This window comes from Chrysoperla carnea, chromosome 3, assembly GCF_905475395.1.
Source record: "Chrysoperla carnea chromosome 3, inChrCarn1.1, whole genome shotgun sequence".
NCBI classification, from domain to species: domain Eukaryota; kingdom Metazoa; phylum Arthropoda; class Insecta; order Neuroptera; family Chrysopidae; genus Chrysoperla; species Chrysoperla carnea.
In genome coordinates this window covers 82647389-82667221 of record NC_058339.1, presented here as the reverse complement: position 1 = coordinate 82667221, position 19833 = coordinate 82647389, and the positions used below count along the sequence as shown (strand labels likewise).

Here is a 19833-nt window from a genome sequence, read left to right as displayed (position 1 = left end):
TATAACACCTATACTAAAATTTTGTGCGTAGCATCAATATTTTGAAGCTTGGAAGTTTGGAGAAGGCTCAAAGGAAAAATATAATTTAATGAAGAGTGTTCTTAAATACGTTTCAAGTGCGAGTTTAGGGTTCCGTATCCGAAAAATTTCTCGGGGTTTTTTTAAATTTCGTAAATTTTACTTATTTTCTCACATATATAAATACCTGTTACTTGGATCATATTGATTCTAACATTATCATATATTTTTTTTATATTTTCATTGATCCTCCTTATTCTTCTAAACGTCATGAAACTTGATATATTCTCAAACTTTCAAGTTTCAAAACATTCATTTATGTCTCATTTTCTGAAAACGCATGTGTACAAATAAATGGGTTTATTATTATTGTTGTTATTATAACGAATAAACAAAATGTTTTATTATTACATAAAATTTATACAAAATATTACATTAAATTTTCACCAGTACCGAATTTAGTATTATGAAAGTGAGCTAATTGCCCTAATCTAGCGGCACAATTTAAAGGGCGACAGAATTTAGGAAACTTAACAAAATTTTATGCCTGAACAGCAAAACAGATTAAGGTCAAAAAAATAGGGAATGTAATTTAATAAAATTGTATCATTCATAAAATTTGTATCATTCAATTTTCGAATTTGTATCAACTCAATCGATTTTCATTTTAAATTTTCATTACTATATGTATTTCAAGAAATCTCTAAATAGCCGTTTATAAACTACGTCATGCTTAATTACGCCTCCCTACGTTACGCTGCATCAATATTACATCACGAAAGCTAGATCCCTCTTCCTCTTGTCACATCATGTCGCACATCTTGCCTACCCCTTTTAGTACGCGTAGGTATTTTATGAACGGCCCCATGTTCTATGTGTATAGAAAACAAGAATTTTTGAACCTGTGGGGCAAATCAGAAATTTTTGCATCTTAATTTCATAAACTAAACAGTATTTTTTTCATAATTAGCCAACTAAATCAATGGTTAGTTTAGTACGAGCACCTATCCTGACCTGCCGGAAAAAATATTTATTACCATTCCAAAACCTAGCGAATCTTGGAAACTCGCTAAAATATTTAATACAAGTAATGATACCTATTGGAGAAGTGGTAAAAGTTAAATAACAATCCAATCGACAGGAATGTTTACAAGTATATCTAAAGCAAAGATTACGAATTTTAACAATAGATGTCTAAAAATATGCATTCAAACCAGGGCTGTAACGAGGGTACATAGTGCCGGTGGCAAGTATTTAGGTAATATATCGGGATCGGCGCTAACGATTTTGATGAAAATTCGTATACTGATAGTAATGAACATAAGAGTAAAGGCAAAATTGGGGAGAGTAATCATAATCGTGTCATTTCACCTTAAAGAGCCGGTACATTTAATTCATAAACTTTTTTAATTTATTCAAGTGATAGAGTATCAAAATTAAGGTGTCGATTGCTTTCTACTTTTCGGAGCAAAACATATTTTTAAGGAACTCATTACTCTCCTAAATGATACTGGAGTATTTTGCATAAGGAACTGATTAATCTCCAAAATCAAAATGATGTTGATAATTTCAGTTTCCAAAAAAAATTCCAATAAGATAGGATCGAATTTGCCAGTGTTATAATAAGCTAATTTTCTACCTTTAGGACGTCATCGGAATCCAAAAAATTTAATTTTGCTCTATCCTATCCAAATTTTACTTTCGCATTTAAGTATAATATTAATTAAGATTGTCAGAAATAAGAGAGAAAATTATGAATTTTGTGAGGGAAAAAGGAAAAGTTTCATAGGGTGCAATTTGGATATAAATTAAAACATTTCTTATATTGTTATGCATATACTTGTTTTATATATTTTATCGCGGAATTAATTTTGTACGTCAGTCTTATTAACAAAAGGATATTGCCATTGATTTGCAACTGATACATTTTGTAAACCATGACGTCCTTTTAAATGTTTTATAAAATTTGAATTATTTGTAAAATTATGATTACATTCAAGGCATGAATATGGTCGTTCTCCCGTATGTTGTCGTAAATGAACCTGTAAAGAGATAAAAAATCATTTAAAAAAATTTAATCAACTTTTGATTTATTTTTGTTGTTTTACCCTTAAATTAGTTTTTTCTCTAAAACGTTTTGGACAATGTTCACACTCGTACGGTAGTTGATTGGTATGTATTAGTCCATGTTGCTTTAACGCACGTTTATATTTAAACCTTCGTAAACATATATCACATTTGAATGGCTGCCCTTCTATATGACTTTTTTTATGACGATTTAAGCTATATACATTTTTAAAACTGAAAATTTTCATATTTATTTTATTTATTTAGTTTAGTAGAAAAATTAACTCTTAAACTCATGACAAAATCTCCTACTACCAAAAACTTAATAGAAGAAATAATTGCAGACAAAAGTAATAAATTTTTAAATGCGTTTAGTTTAATGAAACCAAACTTTTTGCATTAGCGTGACTTTTGGATCAATAGAAAACCGAAGCTAGAATTTCAAGAAACCTTTTATTTCTTATGAGAGTTTAGCGGATGCCTTTCTTCTACTTTTTAAAATAAAATGCCAGTAACAGTATGTACTAGTGATGTGATAACAATAATAAATCGAACATTGCCGAGCCGATACTGGTTGAATAAATAAAATTTGCCGCATACAGTTTATTCGAAATCGGAGCCCTAATTAAAGCTCTTGGGTATGGTGTGTTAACAACTGATAGATTAGACCGTGAGACAGAAAGGGTGTTTGTAAAATGATTAATACGTCTCCAAAATAAATCTACAAACTTTTCTCTACGACTGTTTTTCGAAAGTGTCGAGTTCTCTAATGATCACGATAACATCATATTTAAGCTATTAATTGGTCTAAAAAAACGCAGCATAGAATTTGTCGGACACTATTACCACTTGATAACATTAATAATTATTAAAGAATTCAACGAAAAATGAATTATGCATGTATTGAAAGGCAAAAATACTTAAGTCCAGCATGTTCGAGGGCGTAGACAAGCTCATCGGTGCAGTATTTTTGTCGGACAAAATATTTTATTGTTTAATTATTATTAATGTTATCAAGTGGTCACAGTATCCGACAAAAATTCCCTGCTGCGTTTTTTCAGACCAATAACTTAAATATGACGTTATCGTGCACATTTGAGAACGCAGCATTTTCGAAAAAAGCCGTAGAGAGAAGTTTGATAGATTCACCAAAAGGAAGCCACTCACGAAGTTTCAAGTATGTATTAATCATTTTATAAAACACTCTTTCTGTCCCACGATCTAACTATATTTTAATCATACGATAATCTATTTTCTTATCTCCGCTTTGAAATCTCCAATTTATTCGGTATCAGTGGTGATATGATACGCTTCTAGAGCAATATTTAAGTAATAATAGTGAAAAATTATTCGAGTTACCCTACTTCGAACAATTCAAATGGCAGTGATCAGTTCCTACTTCAACCTCATGCGGAAGTTGATTTTTTTCCTCATTTTACGATATTCGATTTCTTTTTACTTTAAAATACAAATTTAAAAGTTAATTAAAAATTTTTATTTTTCTTATTTTATTAAAAACTTACGCTTTTGGACATTTATCACAACGGAATTCAGCAGTACTCAAATGTATTGTCATATGTACGGTTAAACTCTCTTTACGACTAAAATTATTACCACACTGATCGCAAACAAATTTTTTAACTGGTTCTAAAATAAAATTTATCGAAATATTACAACTAAAATTATTAGAAAGAAAACCTCTATTTTACAATTACCTCCTGGATTATGATTTTCTTTATGATAATTTAAATTTGCTTTTTTTGCAAATGTTCTGGGGCATAATTCACATGAGTATACTTTTGTATTTTTTTTCTTAATACCTTCGGGTAAATGTACATTTCGATGTCGTTGTAAACATTCTTTACTTTTGAAACTAAACAAAAAATTTTGAATATATGAGACAAAAGGAATCAAAAAATAAATTAAATTAAATTAAAAACTTTTATATGACACAATTCTGTTACTCCTTAAGTCTCTCGTTTATTTCAAATAAGTACTAACGATTTATTACATTCTGTGCAAGAGAATGGCGTTAACGATGAATGTGTTTCCATATGTCGTTTTAATGATGAATAACAAATTTTATTACATATTTTACATATAAGTTTCCGTCCACTATGTTGCATTCGTCTATGTTCTAAAAAACTTTCATATTTATCATATTTTTTCGTACACTCAGGACAAGGATAATCAGCTTCTTTTTTATGTACATGTAAGTAATGATTACAATATTGTTTATGAGTTGGTAAAAATATGTTACATTCAATACATTTCCATTTTTCTCGACATTTGACTTTTTTCGTTTCTGTAACGTTTTAGATAATATGTTAATTTTTATAACAAGGATTTATATACTTGATTTAGAAGGGAAGATGTATAAATTACACCATCGATTTCCATTACCCGCACAAAACTCGGATGAAATTCGTAGTTTCTGAGGAGTATACTCCTTTGTAGAGTTTTCACGGAGTATATTTGAAGTTTAGGCGGTGTTTTGACGATGGAAATGCAGAGTCTTATTTGCAGTAACTTCTTAAAGTGACGGACTATTATTCCGTGAGATGTATAACTCCGATATTATTATACTTCGTAAGAACACCAACAATACGGTGTCGCAACCAGCGCCGGACCAAGGGTGGAGCAAGTGGAGCGCACATAAAACTCCGCTAAAGCTCTGCTTAAACTGTATCGATACTACGATTTTCAGACGAGTTTTTTTGGAGTTTCGGCAGTGACGCTTAAGCTGTTAGGATTAGATATTGAATACCGTCGGCTTCGGTTAACGCGAAATGGTAATGACTCAGCCGAATCCTTTTACAGACATGCAATCTTTGCAAAAAATATTTACGACACTTTATTACGTAAAGTCCAACTCTAAATAAATCGATTTAACCCAAATTATTATTTTTTATTGAAAAGTTATTCAGTTTAGGTATTGTATGGCAAATTTGGCATCCCTTTTAAAATTTAAAAAAAAAAATTAAGTTTTCACTTTTGCTTAATGCAAAATATGAACAATATTTTATTCTACGGTAAAACTCATTATTCGAATGGTTTAATCAGAATTTCTCATCATTCGTAGCAATTTTTAAATAAAAATTACAAAAAAATATAATTTTCATAAGCAGAGAGTACAAAACTTTTTAACTCATAATTGTGGGATGCGCCTAGCATTAAATTTAATCCCTAAATTAAATTATAATCCCTAAATACATCTTCCCTCCCTATTAAACTATACCTTGAACTTCACATTTATCATCACCATCTGAAACATAATCCTGTTTTGGTGATAAACTATTTTGGGAATCCTAACAAAAAAATATACATTATTATATTACCATTAAAGTATTAATCAAACCATTTAAAATTTACCTCTAATGAACTTTTACTTTCCAAAAAAGTATTTCCATCTTCTAAGTTGTCAGTTGTATCAGATTCATTTTCTATGAAAATACAAAAATCTTATACTGATTTATATTTTGTACTAAATTACGAAATTTACCCCAATCTGTCACTAAGTCATGATATCATCTGAGGACACCCCTGGTTAAGTTTTATCGGAAATTTTTTTAAAGTAATAAATTTAAAAAGGAAATTTTTGTTCTGGAGTAGTTTAAAATTTAGTTAAACATAGAAGTGAAACCATGTCTGTCTGAAATGAGCGAAATGATCTAAACTGCAGGATCTATGGAAGAAATTTGATTGATGTAAGTAACGTCCAGATCAGAGTTTCACCCCTCTATTCAAACTAAAACCGGTCTATATTCAAATGATTTTTTATCTTAATCGTCATATAATGCTGTAAAAAGTTCGATAGGTAAACACCCATGATTTTTTCCTAATTCCAAAAGGGACGCTCCCAAATTATCACTATGTTACGGTTGATTAGCATAAATTTTCCATCTTATGTGTGGACAATTAATGTAATCACTAATAAAAGGTGTACCGTGTAAATGGGTCCCTACCATCTAGACCAAGGGAGCCTCTATACCCAACAATTAGACTAAATACCTGTTTTTGTATTGATTGAAAAATCATCTTCGTATTTCTCATTATCATTATTTAAATGAAAATCTTTTTTTGTGCATACATCACTATCAACTTTTTCATGTTTTACTTCCACATACATAATATTAACATCGACATTAATTTGTTTTGCTAGAAATTCTTGTGACTTATGAACCAATTCATGAAATTCAAAAGCATTAATCACTTTATCACAGCAATTCAAACAAACATGTCTCGGTAGGATATCATCAGCGGTAATTTTCACATTATAACAATGTAAAATCTTATTTGCTAAATTCATATTCACGGCTTTAACGTCCGTGATTTTTAATAAATGATAATCGGGCTGTAATTCAGCACATAAACGGCAAAATATATTTTTGGAATCCATGTGTTTGTTATGTTTTTGTCATTTGTCACTTTGACAATTTAAAATTGACAATGGTGTATGCTAAAGCCTTTGCTTCAGTGTATATAGTGTTGCATATCGTTTCAATTGTATTTTTAAAAAAGATAGGTTAGTTCATAATTATTATCGTATTGACATTTTATTGCATTTCAGGCAAGTACATGAAAAATTGTTAAAAACATTATAAAACAAATGGTTTGTAAATAAGTATTGTATAAAAGTGGTAATTATGTCGAAACGAAAATTTGTTGAGTTTGATAATGATGATCTATCGGAACTTATTGAAAAAGGTTCGAAAATACAAAAGAAACAAGACGATAAGAAAAAACATTCACTAGATTCAGATGAAGAGGATGACAATAATGATGCATATGATATTATGCACGAAGATGATATTGAAGGAGCTGAAGATGGTGTCGCTGAAATGGATGGCGAAACCAGGTATAATATTTCACTTGTTCCCATTATTAAATATGTAAGCCCATTATCTGAAAAAACTCTCTTGGAAAGGTTACTTGTCATTAAACTTTAGACGTTGTTCTAGTAGAGTATCTGGATGTAACTAATATTAAATTAACTTCTTGAAAGCTTCCTTTTTCATCAAGGAAACTTCCAATTTGATAATTCTAAATTCTCACCCTAATATGTATTTTAGGTATACGGCTTTTAATATGAAAGAAGAAATGGAAGAAGGTCATTTTGATACTCAGGGGCATTTTCTATGGAAAAAAGAAAAATTAATACAAGATAATTGGTTGGATAGTATTGATTGGCAAAGAATTAAAAAAATTGATAATAAAAGCAAAAAAAGCAGTGAAGAAAAAGGTTTAGGTGAAGATAGTGACAGTGAATCCGATTCAGAAAAGCCAAGTGAAATAGAATTATATAAAAAAATTGTTGAATATTTGAAACCTAAAGAGACGGTTGCAAAAGCTATTAAACGTTTAGGTGGTCAACAAAAAATATCAAGTCAAGAACGATGGAAACGAAAAAAAGCGGGTCTTGATGAACCAAAACCCTCCGAAGAAGTTACAAAACTAACGGAATTTGCTAACATGTTGTTAACAGCGACAGGAAATATGGATATTTATCAAGAAACGTTTGAACAAATCACGAATAAAATTCAATCGATTGGTAAAAAGAGTATGAAAGAAGACGCTGTTGATGATATGTTTGCCGATGATTTTGAAGAAAAAGAAAAATCGAAATTAAGTGAATCAACTTCTAATAATGAACCAGGTACATCGTCATCTTCTGCTGATGCTACTGCTACAAATTCAACGAATTGGGAATTTAAATGGACACAAGATGCAACGGAAGTATATGGTCCACATACTACTCAACAAATGCAACAATGGGTAGAAGAAGGTTACTTTAAAACTGGTGTTTGGGTGAGAAAGATTGGACAAGAAGGTCCATTTTATACATCATCTAGAATTGATTTTGAATTATATTATTAAAAATTAGGTAATAAAAACAGTTGAAAATGTTTACTCAAAGATTAATTATGATCATTTTAGTAATAGTACGTCACCTGTCCGTAAATTACTTTGCCTCTTTTTTCAGGATATACCTCCAGCCATTTCTACTAGGTCCCATTTTGTGTGAAGGTCATTTTTCACTGCCATACGCATTTGCTATTTCCCATACCACGCAATAATTTCCATCTCTAGTTCTTTCCCAGACAACTCTGAAAATGGAATGTTATTGAAGAGGGGAAAAATTTTTTACAAAAAATGTCTTGCTCCATGAGCTTATAAAGAGACAGAGACACTACAAGCCGCTTTTCATAAAAATTGGAAACATAGTTTAGAATTTGATAAAACATAGTATAGGGTAATTTTGGCCAAAAAAATACAACAATCGGGTTTATTTAGCGATTGGGTGAGTAGCTTTTGAGATATAGCCTACAGTCCTCTATGAAGACCTTTACTCGTAGTTATTTTGAAAAATATTGATGTATTCTTGGGTTCTACCATAATCCAAAAAAATGCAAATTTGTACTGTTTGAATAAATGACTGGAATTTCACCACTCGCTAAGCCGTGCGTGATTTTAGTTGATATCTCAGAAATCTAAGTCAAGGTGCTCGATTATTGTTAATTTCGAGTTAAAATTACTCTAGAAAATGATTTCCTTTATCAAAATATTTTCCTTTTATTTTTTACAATTTGCTTAAGGGAATGAACAATTTCATTCCTTTGCAAAAATCGAGAAAATGAATAGTTTTATTTTCGGAATTTGATGCATCTTGATATAAAAGATAATTTTTAGTCCAAAAAATACCAAAATCGTATTCATCAATCATTCATATCGACTAAAATCTTTTACGAAATAGAGCTAGTCAAATGAGCTAGATGTTTTTATGGGCTTAATTAAAAAAATTTTTTTTTCACTGGTAATTTCGACGAGTTATTTCCTCGGTACTTTCAGGGGCAATGTTTGCATAATTTTTTTACAAGATAATCGAAAAGAATGCAGGTATGAAGTCTCGGGTATAACTTGCTATTATAAAGTTATTATTTTAATTTAAAAAAAATTTACTTTTTCACAAATCCTTTTTCTCAAATTTAAAAGTGTAAAAATGATAATAATAAACTAAAATATATCAAACACGTGTTTTATTATTCCAAGATTTCTGACACATAATACTAAAACTTATTTATAAGACTTAAATTAAATATTAAACAAATTATCACAATTTTTCCGTCAAAAACATCGATACGTTATTTCTTACGGAATAGCTATGATAATCTTAAATAGGGCCTGTTTAGTCGATACAATGCAGCGTGAATAACCCTATCGATCAACCAATAAGAAATTATAAATGATTTCTTAATATTTGATTTTTAAGAGCATCGGCATGCTTTTTATCAGCTTCGCAAGCCCATTAATTATAATACATCATATAACTAAACTATAATGTATACAACTTTATGGAGAATAATTTTAGAATCTATGAATTAAATATTATTTATAGGGCAGATTAGTTTTTTAATAATTTTTCCATACATTTTAGACCTGGGACACCACGGGTTTTTTAAATGATAAATACATTTTTATAACTCCTGAGTGTCTTTCTTTTGACGATTCTATCAAACTTGACTGGATTTGACGATTTTTTTTGAAAAGGTTGCGTTTTCTTGACGTTTATTTGATAATAATAATATAATTAAATGAACTATACAATCTGTAAGAGATCGACTTCTTAAGAGGAGACCATGTATCCAGTTTTTTTAGAATGTAAATTAAAGAAAATAACTGACAATGAGACATCATATTAGCATATTAAGAATGCTACATAAAATTAGCTTCATTAAAAGAAGCAGTTGGAAGTCTTGGCAACAGATCAACATATATAGAAAAGAGAGGCGATATTTTTTATTGCAATCCAACTTTTTGAAATTCGAAAAATATGCATGAATATTTATAATTTATTTTATTAATCGCAATTAGCCGCAGTGGATAAAATTCATCTCAGTATTAGCAATTTTCCAACTTTATTATTTTTATAATGAACATTTACATGATATAGTAAGTTTCGGTTTAAATATAAACATACTTTTTGCTAAGACCTAAAACTAAAAAGTTTGTCGTAAAATTGAAAAAGTTGTAGTATTTTATTTCAGCGTCTAAGATGTACTGGGATGAAATCCATACGCTGTGGCAGTGAATCGATATAGGTGTGTGGTTGAATAGGAATACAAGCAAACCATCAAAGGATTTTACAGACGTTGGGTTGGTTCTTTCACATAGTTTCAATTGAATATTGTCATCAATTGATTGTGGGTTGGATTTTACAAGTCGGTCAATTATGAGGTTCACAACAGTTATAATCTTAAGAAAAAAATTTATAGACAACTTTAGACAATAAAATTCTCAGTTATGAATTCCATAGCTGTAATGTAAAATAAAAACATTGTCCCAAATAATATCAGTATTCAATCGTCTATAAAAATTCAAAAAAAAAGATATTTAAAAAAAAAACTCTAATATCTTCCTGAACGTCCTTCTCGTCGTGGTGGTTCCGGTCCTTTACGTCCTCTAGATCGAGAACGTCGATCTCGAGATCTAGATCGTCTACGACCACCACCTCCTCCACCGCCGCCACCTCCTCGTGGTGAACGCGAACGTGTTCTTGATCGACGTCTACCTCCACCTACACCTGCACCTCCTTTTCTTCGAGAATATAGATATCGCCTTAATTCACGTGAAATTGGTTTCAAGTGCATGAAATTGCAAAATCCGGAACGTGTACATTCTCCCATCTCGTATTGTCGGCAACAAGCTTCGCGAAAATCAGTCACTGGTGATAATTCAGCATAAACGGGACGGCCACCAAACCAACGATTATTTAAATCGTTTACAGCCCTTTCGGCATCCTCCTCACGGCGAAACTAAATGTTAATATATTGAGAAAAAAAAAATTAATTTTTAGTTTTGTAAATGCAAATTTTAATATACAGAGTGTTTCATATATTAAGACCTCTTAAGACAAATATTTGCCTTGTAGAAACGCTTACCTTAATATAAACATTTCCTACTAAATGATCTCCAAGATTATCACAAACATTCATCTCTTCAATTTCCCCATACTTATCTTCACATTCAACAAATACATCTTCAAAGAAATTATCGTAATGCTCTTGCATTTCTTCATCCGAAACATTTGCAACCACTAAAATCAATATTAAAAAGATTTTAGAGGAAAAATTGTTCAACTTTAACTATTGGATATTATACTAAATGCAATACTCACAATGACTACCATCTGCCGATTTAGCAGAATTCTGTGGATTTACATAAAGATTTTGTAATAACACGGTTTGTGAAAATGTTGGTTTATTATGTATTCGAGAACATCGATCTCCATGTCTACATGCTCCGATTTTAAAGTAAAATGAACAATTTACTCTAGAAAAAAATAACCAAAATTAGTTGCAGACAAACATTTTATATTATAGAAAGTACTTACTTATCCTTTTCAGTTCCGAAAATCGATGCAAGATACTCAGCCATTATGAAAAACTTTAATTATCAAAAGTTTAAATTTCATTTATAAAACTTGTATTAATATGGAAATTGTTTTTTTTCTGAAATTGTAAGCTTCTGGTAAAATTAGATGAATCTACCGATGTATTTTAGAATAATATCTATTACTATTCGAGGCTTCACTTTTATCACGAATTATAAATATAACGGAATATACTGTTAGTGTTAACTAAAGGTCAGTTTAGATTAAAACGAAAACATGCCTAAGCCATATTATGTGCTTGATATTTAATAATACAATGTATGCGCTATTAATGTTTTTAATTAAAAGAGTTGATGCAAATTTAATATTAAATGCTAATCACGAGGTGAATTCAGGACAAAAACTCATATTTTATCATTCTATATTTTGTGTACCAAAGGGAGGGCAGATCGTGGCAATTGCTCTTCCCTGGATATGTATTTACCTTTCATTTGGTTGGCTGTGTATGTGTTTATGCCAAATTACCAATAAGAACAAAACTATCTGATTTCCTCCTCCCTTCTAGAACAAAAATCCTCCCTTTCCTCCTTTGCATGATCATCATAATTATCACGGCGTAAAAATGTTATTTTTCTTGAAGATCATTTTCTAAACCATTATCTTTGTTTCAACAGTTACAAAATTTCAAAACAAATCTTGAATAGGACAACACCTTCCATTGTGTACAACAGTAATATGATATGAATGAACCTTTTTTCAAATAAACAGTTAAAAATGGCCGGATACAACGCTTTATCTACAATTTCTAATAATGAAATATTTAAACAAGTACGTGATTAACACATGATCGTTAGCATTTTTTAAAAAGATTTTATTCATTTGTTTCAGTTTGTTCATGCAACAATCGATGATTTAGTAAAAAAAAATTGTATAACCTACAATACATTTTACAATGAAATAGAATGGACAAAACAAGATTACCTATTAGCTGTAAAAACATTACAAGACTTGTTTCAAAATGCAGCATTAAAATCTGATTTTAATTTAGCTGAAGAAATTGACGATCTGTTAGATTTATCAAAACAAGAATGTATTGTAAAATGTTTTAATGTTAGAGAACAAGAAATTTTTAATTATTTAATAGAACTAAAATATTCTGCGGAAGCTCAATTGATGACTGACTTTGATTGGAGAGTAAAATTAGTCATGGGAAGTGCTAAATTATCAAACTTTGTTGAACCATTGGTTCAATTAAATTTACAAACTTGTGAAAGCAATCATAATGAAACAAATTATAGAAATATTAATATGGAAATGAATAAAACGGAACTAGAGGAGTTAATTACGGCATTACAATCTGGAATTAACGCTTCGTGAAAATTTCGAAATAAATTTGTTTTATTTGTTTGTTTAAAATATCATATTGATAAGAAATATTTTTTATTATAACCGTTTATTAAAATATTTATAGTATATTTTTTAAATATAAGTTTTTATTATTTCTACTTAATTCAAAGCTATATGAATTATTCTATTATGTACAATCATAATTTTTATCTTGCTGTATGGTTAGAGTTTATTTTGAGCTGGAACACTCAAAAAAAAAATCGAACTAATTACTTTTTTATAATTGTACATCTACAAGTAAACTACTACTGGAAAAATGCACTTTTTATCTGCTTAGAAAACTCTTCTCCGTTAGCCGGAGAAGAGTTTTCTAAGCGTTATCCGGGAATAACTTTAATATATTTAGCGTGTCTGAAACCATATTTTATATTACGATTCATTTTTGCTTTGTTTATATTTGCGATTGTTATACTAAATGGATTTGTTTATGTCGAATTAAAAAGCTTGGCCGAATAAATTGTTCTCCACAAATATCACATAAAAAAAGTTTTTCTCCTGTATGCGTCCGTTTATGTGTGACTAAAGTAGATAGATGACTAAACGATTTCTTACAAATGTCACATGAATAAGGTTTCTCTCCCGTGTGCACGCGTTTATGTTGAACTAATTGACGTAGATCTATAAATGTTTTATCACAAGCATCACATAAAAAAGGTTTATATCCAGCATGAATTTGTTTATGTTTTGCAAATGTGCTTTGTCGACTAAATGTTTTATTGCAAATATCACACGCAAACGGTTTTTCCCCGGTATGCGTACGTTTGTGTTCCGCTAAACCATTTCGCTGAGAAAATGTTTTATCACAAACATCACATGAAAACTGTGCTTCTTTATTATGCAAACGTTTATGTTGAAGTAAATAATGGTTCATGTTAAATGTTTTATTACAAACTTTGCATGCAAAATGTTTCGCTATTCGTTTATGTCGTATCAATTCTTTTTTACGATCATATGTTTCACGACACAAATCACATGAAAACATCATTTTTCCAGTATGTATTTCTTTTTTGTGTCTAAGCAAATATCTTCGAAGTGTAAATTTTTTGTCACAAACTTCACATGGAAAAGACTTTGTGACAGCACTATGTATTAATTTATGTCCATATAAACTATGTTGCCGTTTAAAAGTTTTTCCGCAAACTTCGCATGAATAAGATCTCTCTTCAGTGTGAGTTTTGTTGTGTTGTACTAATTTGTACCGCCGATTAAATTTTTTATCACAAATATTACATGACCGTATTTTCGCAATATGAACTTGTTTATGTTCGAACAATTTTCTTCGTTTGGTAAATGTTTTGTCACAATCATCGCATGAATATGGTTTCTGTCCAGTATGAGTTTGTTTGTGTGCTGATAGTGTACCTTGTCGATTAAACTTTTTATTACAAAACTCACATGATAACGGCCTTTCTCCAGTATGAACTCGTTCGTGTTCAACCAAATACCTTCGCTCAGAATATGTTTTCTTACAAACATCGCATGAAAAAGGTCTTTTTCCGGTATGAATTTGTTTGTGTCGAACTAATGAACGTTTTTGATAAAACTTCTTATCACAAATATCACATGAAAATGGCATTTCTCCTTTATGAACTCGTTCATGTTCAATTAAATTATTTTTTTCGGAAAATTTTTTGTTACACACATCACATGAAAAATTTGTTTTTTCAGTATGAATACGTTTATGTTGAACTAAATAGATTTCCAAAGTAAATGTTTTGTCGCAAATATTACATGTAAAACATTTCCGTGTAGCATGATTTCGTTTATGTTGAACTAAATGCTGTTGCGATGTAAATATTTGATCACAAGCATCGCAAGGAAACGATTTTTCTTCAGTTTTACATGTGCCTTGTACATAAGATGTGTTATTAAAATTATTACATGAAAACTGTATTTCTTCAGTATGGATTCGTTTATGTTCAAACAAATTTTTTTGCTGGGAAAATGCTTTACCACAATCATCGCATGAAAAATATTTCCCTTCAGTTTTATTTTGTTTAAGTGGTCTTATTGTGCACTTCCCAGTAAATGTCGTAATATACGGCATTTCTTTTTTATGTTCAACTAAATTATTTTGCTGGGTTAATGTTTTGTCATAATAATCACATTGAAAAGATTTCACTGCAGCATGTATTCGTTTATGTTCGATTAATTCATGTTTTAATGTAAATGTTTTGTCACAATCATCACAAGAAATAGATTTCTCTTCAGTTTTATTTTGTTTAAGTGGTCCCATTGAGCTCTGTCCAGTAAATTTCGTATTATACGGCATTTCTTCTTGATATTCAACCAAATTTTTTTGTTGGGTCAATATTTTGTCATAATAATCACATTGCAAAGATTTCACTGTAGCATGTGTTCGTTTATGTTCGATTAATTCATGTTTTAATGTAAATGTTTTATCACAAAAATCGCAAGAAATAGATTCCTCTTCAATTTTAATTTGTTTGGGTGGTTCTATTGTGCTTTGTTCATTAAATGTGTTATAAATATCACATGAAAACTGCATTACCCCAGTATGAACTCGTTTATGTTGAACCAAATTATCTTGCTCGGAAAATGTTTTATTGCAAACTATACCTGCTGTATGCATTTCTTTGTGTTGATCTAAATCATGTTGGAAGATAAATTTTTTATCACAAGCATCGCATGAAAAATATTTCTCTTCAGTTTTCATTTGCTTAACTTGTCCATTAAATTTGTTATTAGAAATATCACATGAAAACGGTATTTCTGCGATATGGATTTGTTTATGTTCAATCAAACTATTTTGATCAGAATATATTTGTTCACAAAAATCACATGAAAAAATCTTTAGTGCAGCATGTGTTCGTTTATGTGTAGCTAAATGATGTGGTTGTGTAAATGTTTTATCACAACCGTCACATGAAAAAGGTCTCTCTCCACTATGAGTTTGTTTGTGCCGAACTAATGTGTTTTGTCGATTAAATCTTTTATTACAGATATCACATGAAAATGGCTTTTCTCCAGTATGAACTCGTTTATGGTCATACAAATTTTTACGCTGGGTAAATGATTTATCGCAAACATCACATGAGAAATATTTTCCTTTAATGTGAATACGTTTATGCTGAACTAGTTTGATCTCATGAGTAAATGCTTTGTCACAAACATTACATGAAAAAGATTGTGGAATGTGAGTTCGTTTATGTTGGGTCAAATGCTGTTTCAGGGTAAATGATTTGTTACAAACATCACATGAAAATGGCTTTTCCCCCGAATGGATTCTTTTATGTCGCATTAAAGTGGATTTTTCAGTAAATATTTTACCACAATTATCACATACAAAAGGTTTAACTTCTCCAGTATGCTTCCGTTGTTTATGTTTAATTAAATTGGCTAGCTGTGAAAATGACTGAGTACAAAAGTCACATGAAAATGGTTTTTCTCCAGTATGCGTTCGTTTATGTTGTATTAAATACTGTTGAAGTGTAAATGTTTTATCACAAACATCACATGCAAACGACTTTTCTTGAGAATGAATTTTCTTGTGAAGTGCATATGTGGTTTGTCGGTTAAATGATTTACTACAAATGGAACATGAATACGGCATTTCTCCAGTATGAATTCGTTTATGTTCAACCAATTTATTTCGATAAGAAAATGTTTTGTCACAAATATCACAAGAAATATACGTTCCTCCGTGATGAATACGTTTATGTTGAACTAAACTAAGATGGGAAGTAAATGTCTTATCACAAATGTCACAAGGAAAACACTTCTGTTTATCGTGAATCCATTTATGTTTGATCAAATTATGATGATGAGTAAATGTTCTATCACAAACATCGCACACAAATGTATGTTGAACTCTATCGTGAATTTGTTTATGTTCAGTTAAAGCGCTTTGCCAAGTAAATCGTTTACCACAAATATCGCATACAAAAGGTTTTTGTCCCATATGAGTCTTTTTATGTTGATTTAAACTGTATTTCCGTGTGTATTTTTTATTACAAATATCACATGAAAAAGGTTTTTCTCCAGTATGAACTTGTTTATGTTGAACTAAATGATGTGGTCGAGTAAATGATTTACCACATACTTCACATGAATATGGTTTTTCATGAGTTGTTTTATGTTCAAGTAAAACACTTTTCTCTTGTATTTCTTCTTTAATAATTACCTCCGTGTGTAATTCTTGTTCTGTTTTAATGTTATCATTCGTAGTTATTTCTGTGGGTAATTCGTTTTCAAAGTTTTTGTTTTCTTCTTTAATTATTATTTCCGAGTGCATTTCTTCATTATTTATGTTTTCCTTTTTAATTTTAAGTTGTTCTGTTTCAAACGAATCATTTTTTATTTTTATATCTTCATCCAATAATTCTTTATCTACATGCTCAATTTTAATGTTTTTATCTTTAATAAACAAAGGATCGTTCGTATTTTGAAATAGAAGATTTGACATTTTAATCTCAGGTTTTTCTAAACTTTTATGCGGTTGAATTCTCGCATCAGTCGAAGAAAAATCAGTATCTGTTGCTAAGAAATGTATGCAATTTTGTTTAAATAGCTAGGATCATTGTTTTTATAAAAGCGTCAAAACCCACTGCAGGTTTCATATATTCTGGTAGTTCATTTGCTTTAAATAACATGATTTTTTCTATAGCTTTTAGATGCATAGTTGAATTATCTGCAGAAGTATATTTTATTTTCCTGTTATCTACTTTTAGGTTAAACATAGCGTTTTTTTAGTAATGTCAGAATGACATTTCTGTGTTTGTTTTGATCATTTTTACACGCTTGAGAGTTCTTGAAAATTAGAAAACTTTATCTTCGATGGCATTGTAGTACTGGTAAATTATTGACATCATTCTTTGATTCTTCTAATGTGAGCTACAGGAAAGGCAAACCTGTGATAACTCAAACTGGTTTGAAAAGACAATGAATGTTTTTTTAGTAGCTAATATTGGAGAGATTCGTGTCAATTTTGATTACAAGCAAAAAGAAGTTGTGCTACCGGTGTAATGCAGGTATCATTTTGAAAGCATACTAAATTTGAAACAATTGAAGCCGACCTATAGTTCAATATGTCTAATAGTTTTAATAGAGATATGATGCTTGAAAAATTTCAGAAATGCTGAAATTTTGAGTTTTGCTTATGTTAAACCGTTAGAGATAGAACAAAAGTTTTAATATAAACAAGTGAAAACAAACAATTGACTGAGTTAATTGTTGAAATACCATGCATAGACAGTGTAGATGATTCTATCACATTACACACAAACACATAACTGATATTCCCATAATTACATACTATACAATTTACGCCTAATTTGCGCCCTCACGGGTAAACAGTGATATTTACGAAAAAATGTTTCAAACAAAAGTTGGTTATTTTTTTATAAGGAATATTTTTTACTTTTAAACTTTTGTTCTATCTCTAACGGTTTACAAGATGGGTTCTACGGACCCAAGACCCAATTGAGTTATGTTACTCATTTACGAACTCGACCTCACTTTTTACTTCCTAAGCATGCTATAAAAATTTCAACTTGATATCTTTTTTCGTTTTTGAGTAATCGTGATGACAGACGGGCAGACAGGCGAAAGATAACAGACAGACAACCGGAAATAGACTAATTATGTGATTTTATGAACACATATACCAAAATTTTTTGCTTAGCATCAATATTTTTAAGCGTTACAAACTTGAGACTAAACTTAGTATACCTTGCATATTACTTATATGCATGGTATAAAAATGTTCCTCATACCAAAATAAACAACTTTTGTTTGAAAAAATTTTTACTAGATATCGAATTGCTCAGAAATAAAAACATTTTGTCGATATCTGATAAACTACTCAGTCAATTCAAAATGAGCCCGTTTTTTTTATTTGTGTACTCTTAAATACGTCAAACTAAAATTGATGTACGTCAAATAATCTAGAGTTGCACGAAAAAATTTTTTGGATTTGCGCTTAAATAAGGTAATTAAAAACATTCTAGGGGCAAACTTATACAAAAAATTATACCACATAATATTATAATATATTTTATTTAAAAAAATCTTTACAACATTAAATTAAAAAATACATTTTTCTTTATATACTTAAAACTTTATAAATTGTGCGTAAATGCATATTTTATAATTTATAAAAAATAATCATAATATCGATAACATATTACGTAAAATTTTTAATAATTAATTTAAAATTATTAATCACATTGTGGATATATTTGGTAATTGTTATCTTCTTTACAATGAAATTAATCTACAACTTTAAAAACATTATTGACATTTAAAGCACCAATGACGTGAACAAATAGCTACTTGTAGCGCCACTTGTGGTAAAAATGATTTGTTGTACAAAATCGTCGCTAATAGTTGTCTATCCCTGGCTTTATAATTTTTCTTGATTTCCTACTGTTTATTTTTTATTTTATTGGAAAGAAATCAGACATACACTTTCGTAAGTGATTAGAGCTGTTTAGTAACAACAATATTAACCTATTTGGATCAGCTATTTTGCATATCCCAAACATGCAAAAAAACTTGCAAGTTTGCATAGACTCTCACTAAACATTTGCATAAATTAACTAATCACTTGCATTTCCACTTTTACTGATTGAACTCGCATTTAAATAAACTCTTATTTGAGTCTGAATGCAGGTAAAGGAACCTGATAATTCAACTAATTTATTGTCGTTTGTCGAAAATTTAGTGTCGCTACAAGGACACTGGGTTCCAAAGAAACAACCTCACGAAAATGAAATTAATATTAATAGTGAATTTTACTGGGTACCATGGAATTTTTATTCAAATATTCGCCAATAAAATGCGATTAGCTTATTTTAATCAGTCACTGTTATGTATACAAATTGGTCGCAGAAAAATTTGAGGCTTATAATCGCCAAAATTAAGTGACGGTTATTATATAAAGTAAATACTTGCAAGTTTTAAAATCGTTTGAAAATACGATCATAATT

General features: G+C 29.8%; 6 protein-coding genes across 7 annotated transcripts; 2 read left to right on the top strand and 4 right to left on the bottom strand.

Annotated features, from left to right (window-relative positions):
• Positions 1 to 1881: 1881 nt before the first annotated feature.
• On the bottom strand, positions 1882 to 6484 carry LOC123296302 (zinc finger protein 782-like). The gene is made up of 8 exons (XM_044877762.1): positions 6097 to 6484; positions 5458 to 5528; positions 5324 to 5393; positions 4087 to 4390; positions 3801 to 3958; positions 3609 to 3732; positions 2127 to 2319; positions 1882 to 2060 (listed from the first exon to the last, which is right to left on the bottom strand). Exons 1-8 carry the CDS (start codon positions 6482 to 6484, stop codon positions 1884 to 1886), a joined length of 1485 nt encoding a protein of 494 aa, XP_044733697.1. The 3' UTR covers positions 1882 to 1883.
• A 160-nt stretch (positions 6485 to 6644) lies between these two features.
• On the top strand, positions 6645 to 8574 carry LOC123295140 (CD2 antigen cytoplasmic tail-binding protein 2 homolog). 2 transcript variants are annotated; one of them, XM_044876372.1, is made up of 3 exons: positions 6645 to 6943; positions 7158 to 7969; positions 8069 to 8574. In XM_044876372.1, exons 1-2 carry the CDS (start codon positions 6732 to 6734, stop codon positions 7960 to 7962), a joined length of 1017 nt encoding a protein of 338 aa, XP_044732307.1. In that variant the 5' UTR covers positions 6645 to 6731; the 3' UTR covers positions 7963 to 7969; positions 8069 to 8574. The 2 variants fall into 2 exon arrangements, with proteins under 2 accessions (XP_044732307.1, XP_044732306.1); XM_044876371.1 differs by lacking the exon at positions 8069 to 8574 and having other exon boundaries at positions 7158 to 8007.
• Positions 8575 to 9105: 531 nt separating this feature from the next.
• Positions 9106 to 11642, bottom strand: LOC123295036 (splicing factor U2af 38 kDa subunit). The gene is made up of 4 exons (XM_044876240.1): positions 11477 to 11642; positions 11261 to 11415; positions 11025 to 11179; positions 9106 to 10898 (listed from the first exon to the last, which is right to left on the bottom strand). Exons 1-4 carry the CDS (start codon positions 11518 to 11520, stop codon positions 10491 to 10493), a joined length of 762 nt encoding a protein of 253 aa, XP_044732175.1. The 5' UTR covers positions 11521 to 11642; the 3' UTR covers positions 9106 to 10490.
• A 608-nt stretch (positions 11643 to 12250) lies between these two features.
• LOC123295037 (COMM domain-containing protein 8-like) lies at positions 12251 to 12870 on the top strand. Its single transcript, XM_044876241.1, has 2 exons — positions 12251 to 12304; positions 12365 to 12870. The coding sequence occupies exons 1-2, from the start codon at positions 12251 to 12253 to the stop codon at positions 12851 to 12853; spliced, it is 543 nt and encodes a 180-aa protein (XP_044732176.1). The 3' UTR covers positions 12854 to 12870.
• Positions 12871 to 13289: 419 nt separating this feature from the next.
• Positions 13290 to 14478, bottom strand: LOC123296301 (zinc finger protein 271-like). The gene has a single exon (XM_044877761.1). The coding sequence runs from the start codon at positions 14457 to 14459 to the stop codon at positions 13290 to 13292; it is 1170 nt and encodes a 389-aa protein (XP_044733696.1). The 5' UTR covers positions 14460 to 14478.
• An 84-nt stretch (positions 14479 to 14562) lies between these two features.
• On the bottom strand, positions 14563 to 17138 carry LOC123296300 (gastrula zinc finger protein XlCGF26.1-like). The gene is made up of 4 exons (XM_044877760.1): positions 16940 to 17138; positions 15898 to 16459; positions 14902 to 15834; positions 14563 to 14572 (listed from the first exon to the last, which is right to left on the bottom strand). The coding sequence occupies exons 1-4, from the start codon at positions 17136 to 17138 to the stop codon at positions 14563 to 14565; spliced, it is 1704 nt and encodes a 567-aa protein (XP_044733695.1).
• Positions 17139 to 19833: the final 2695 nt, after the last annotated feature.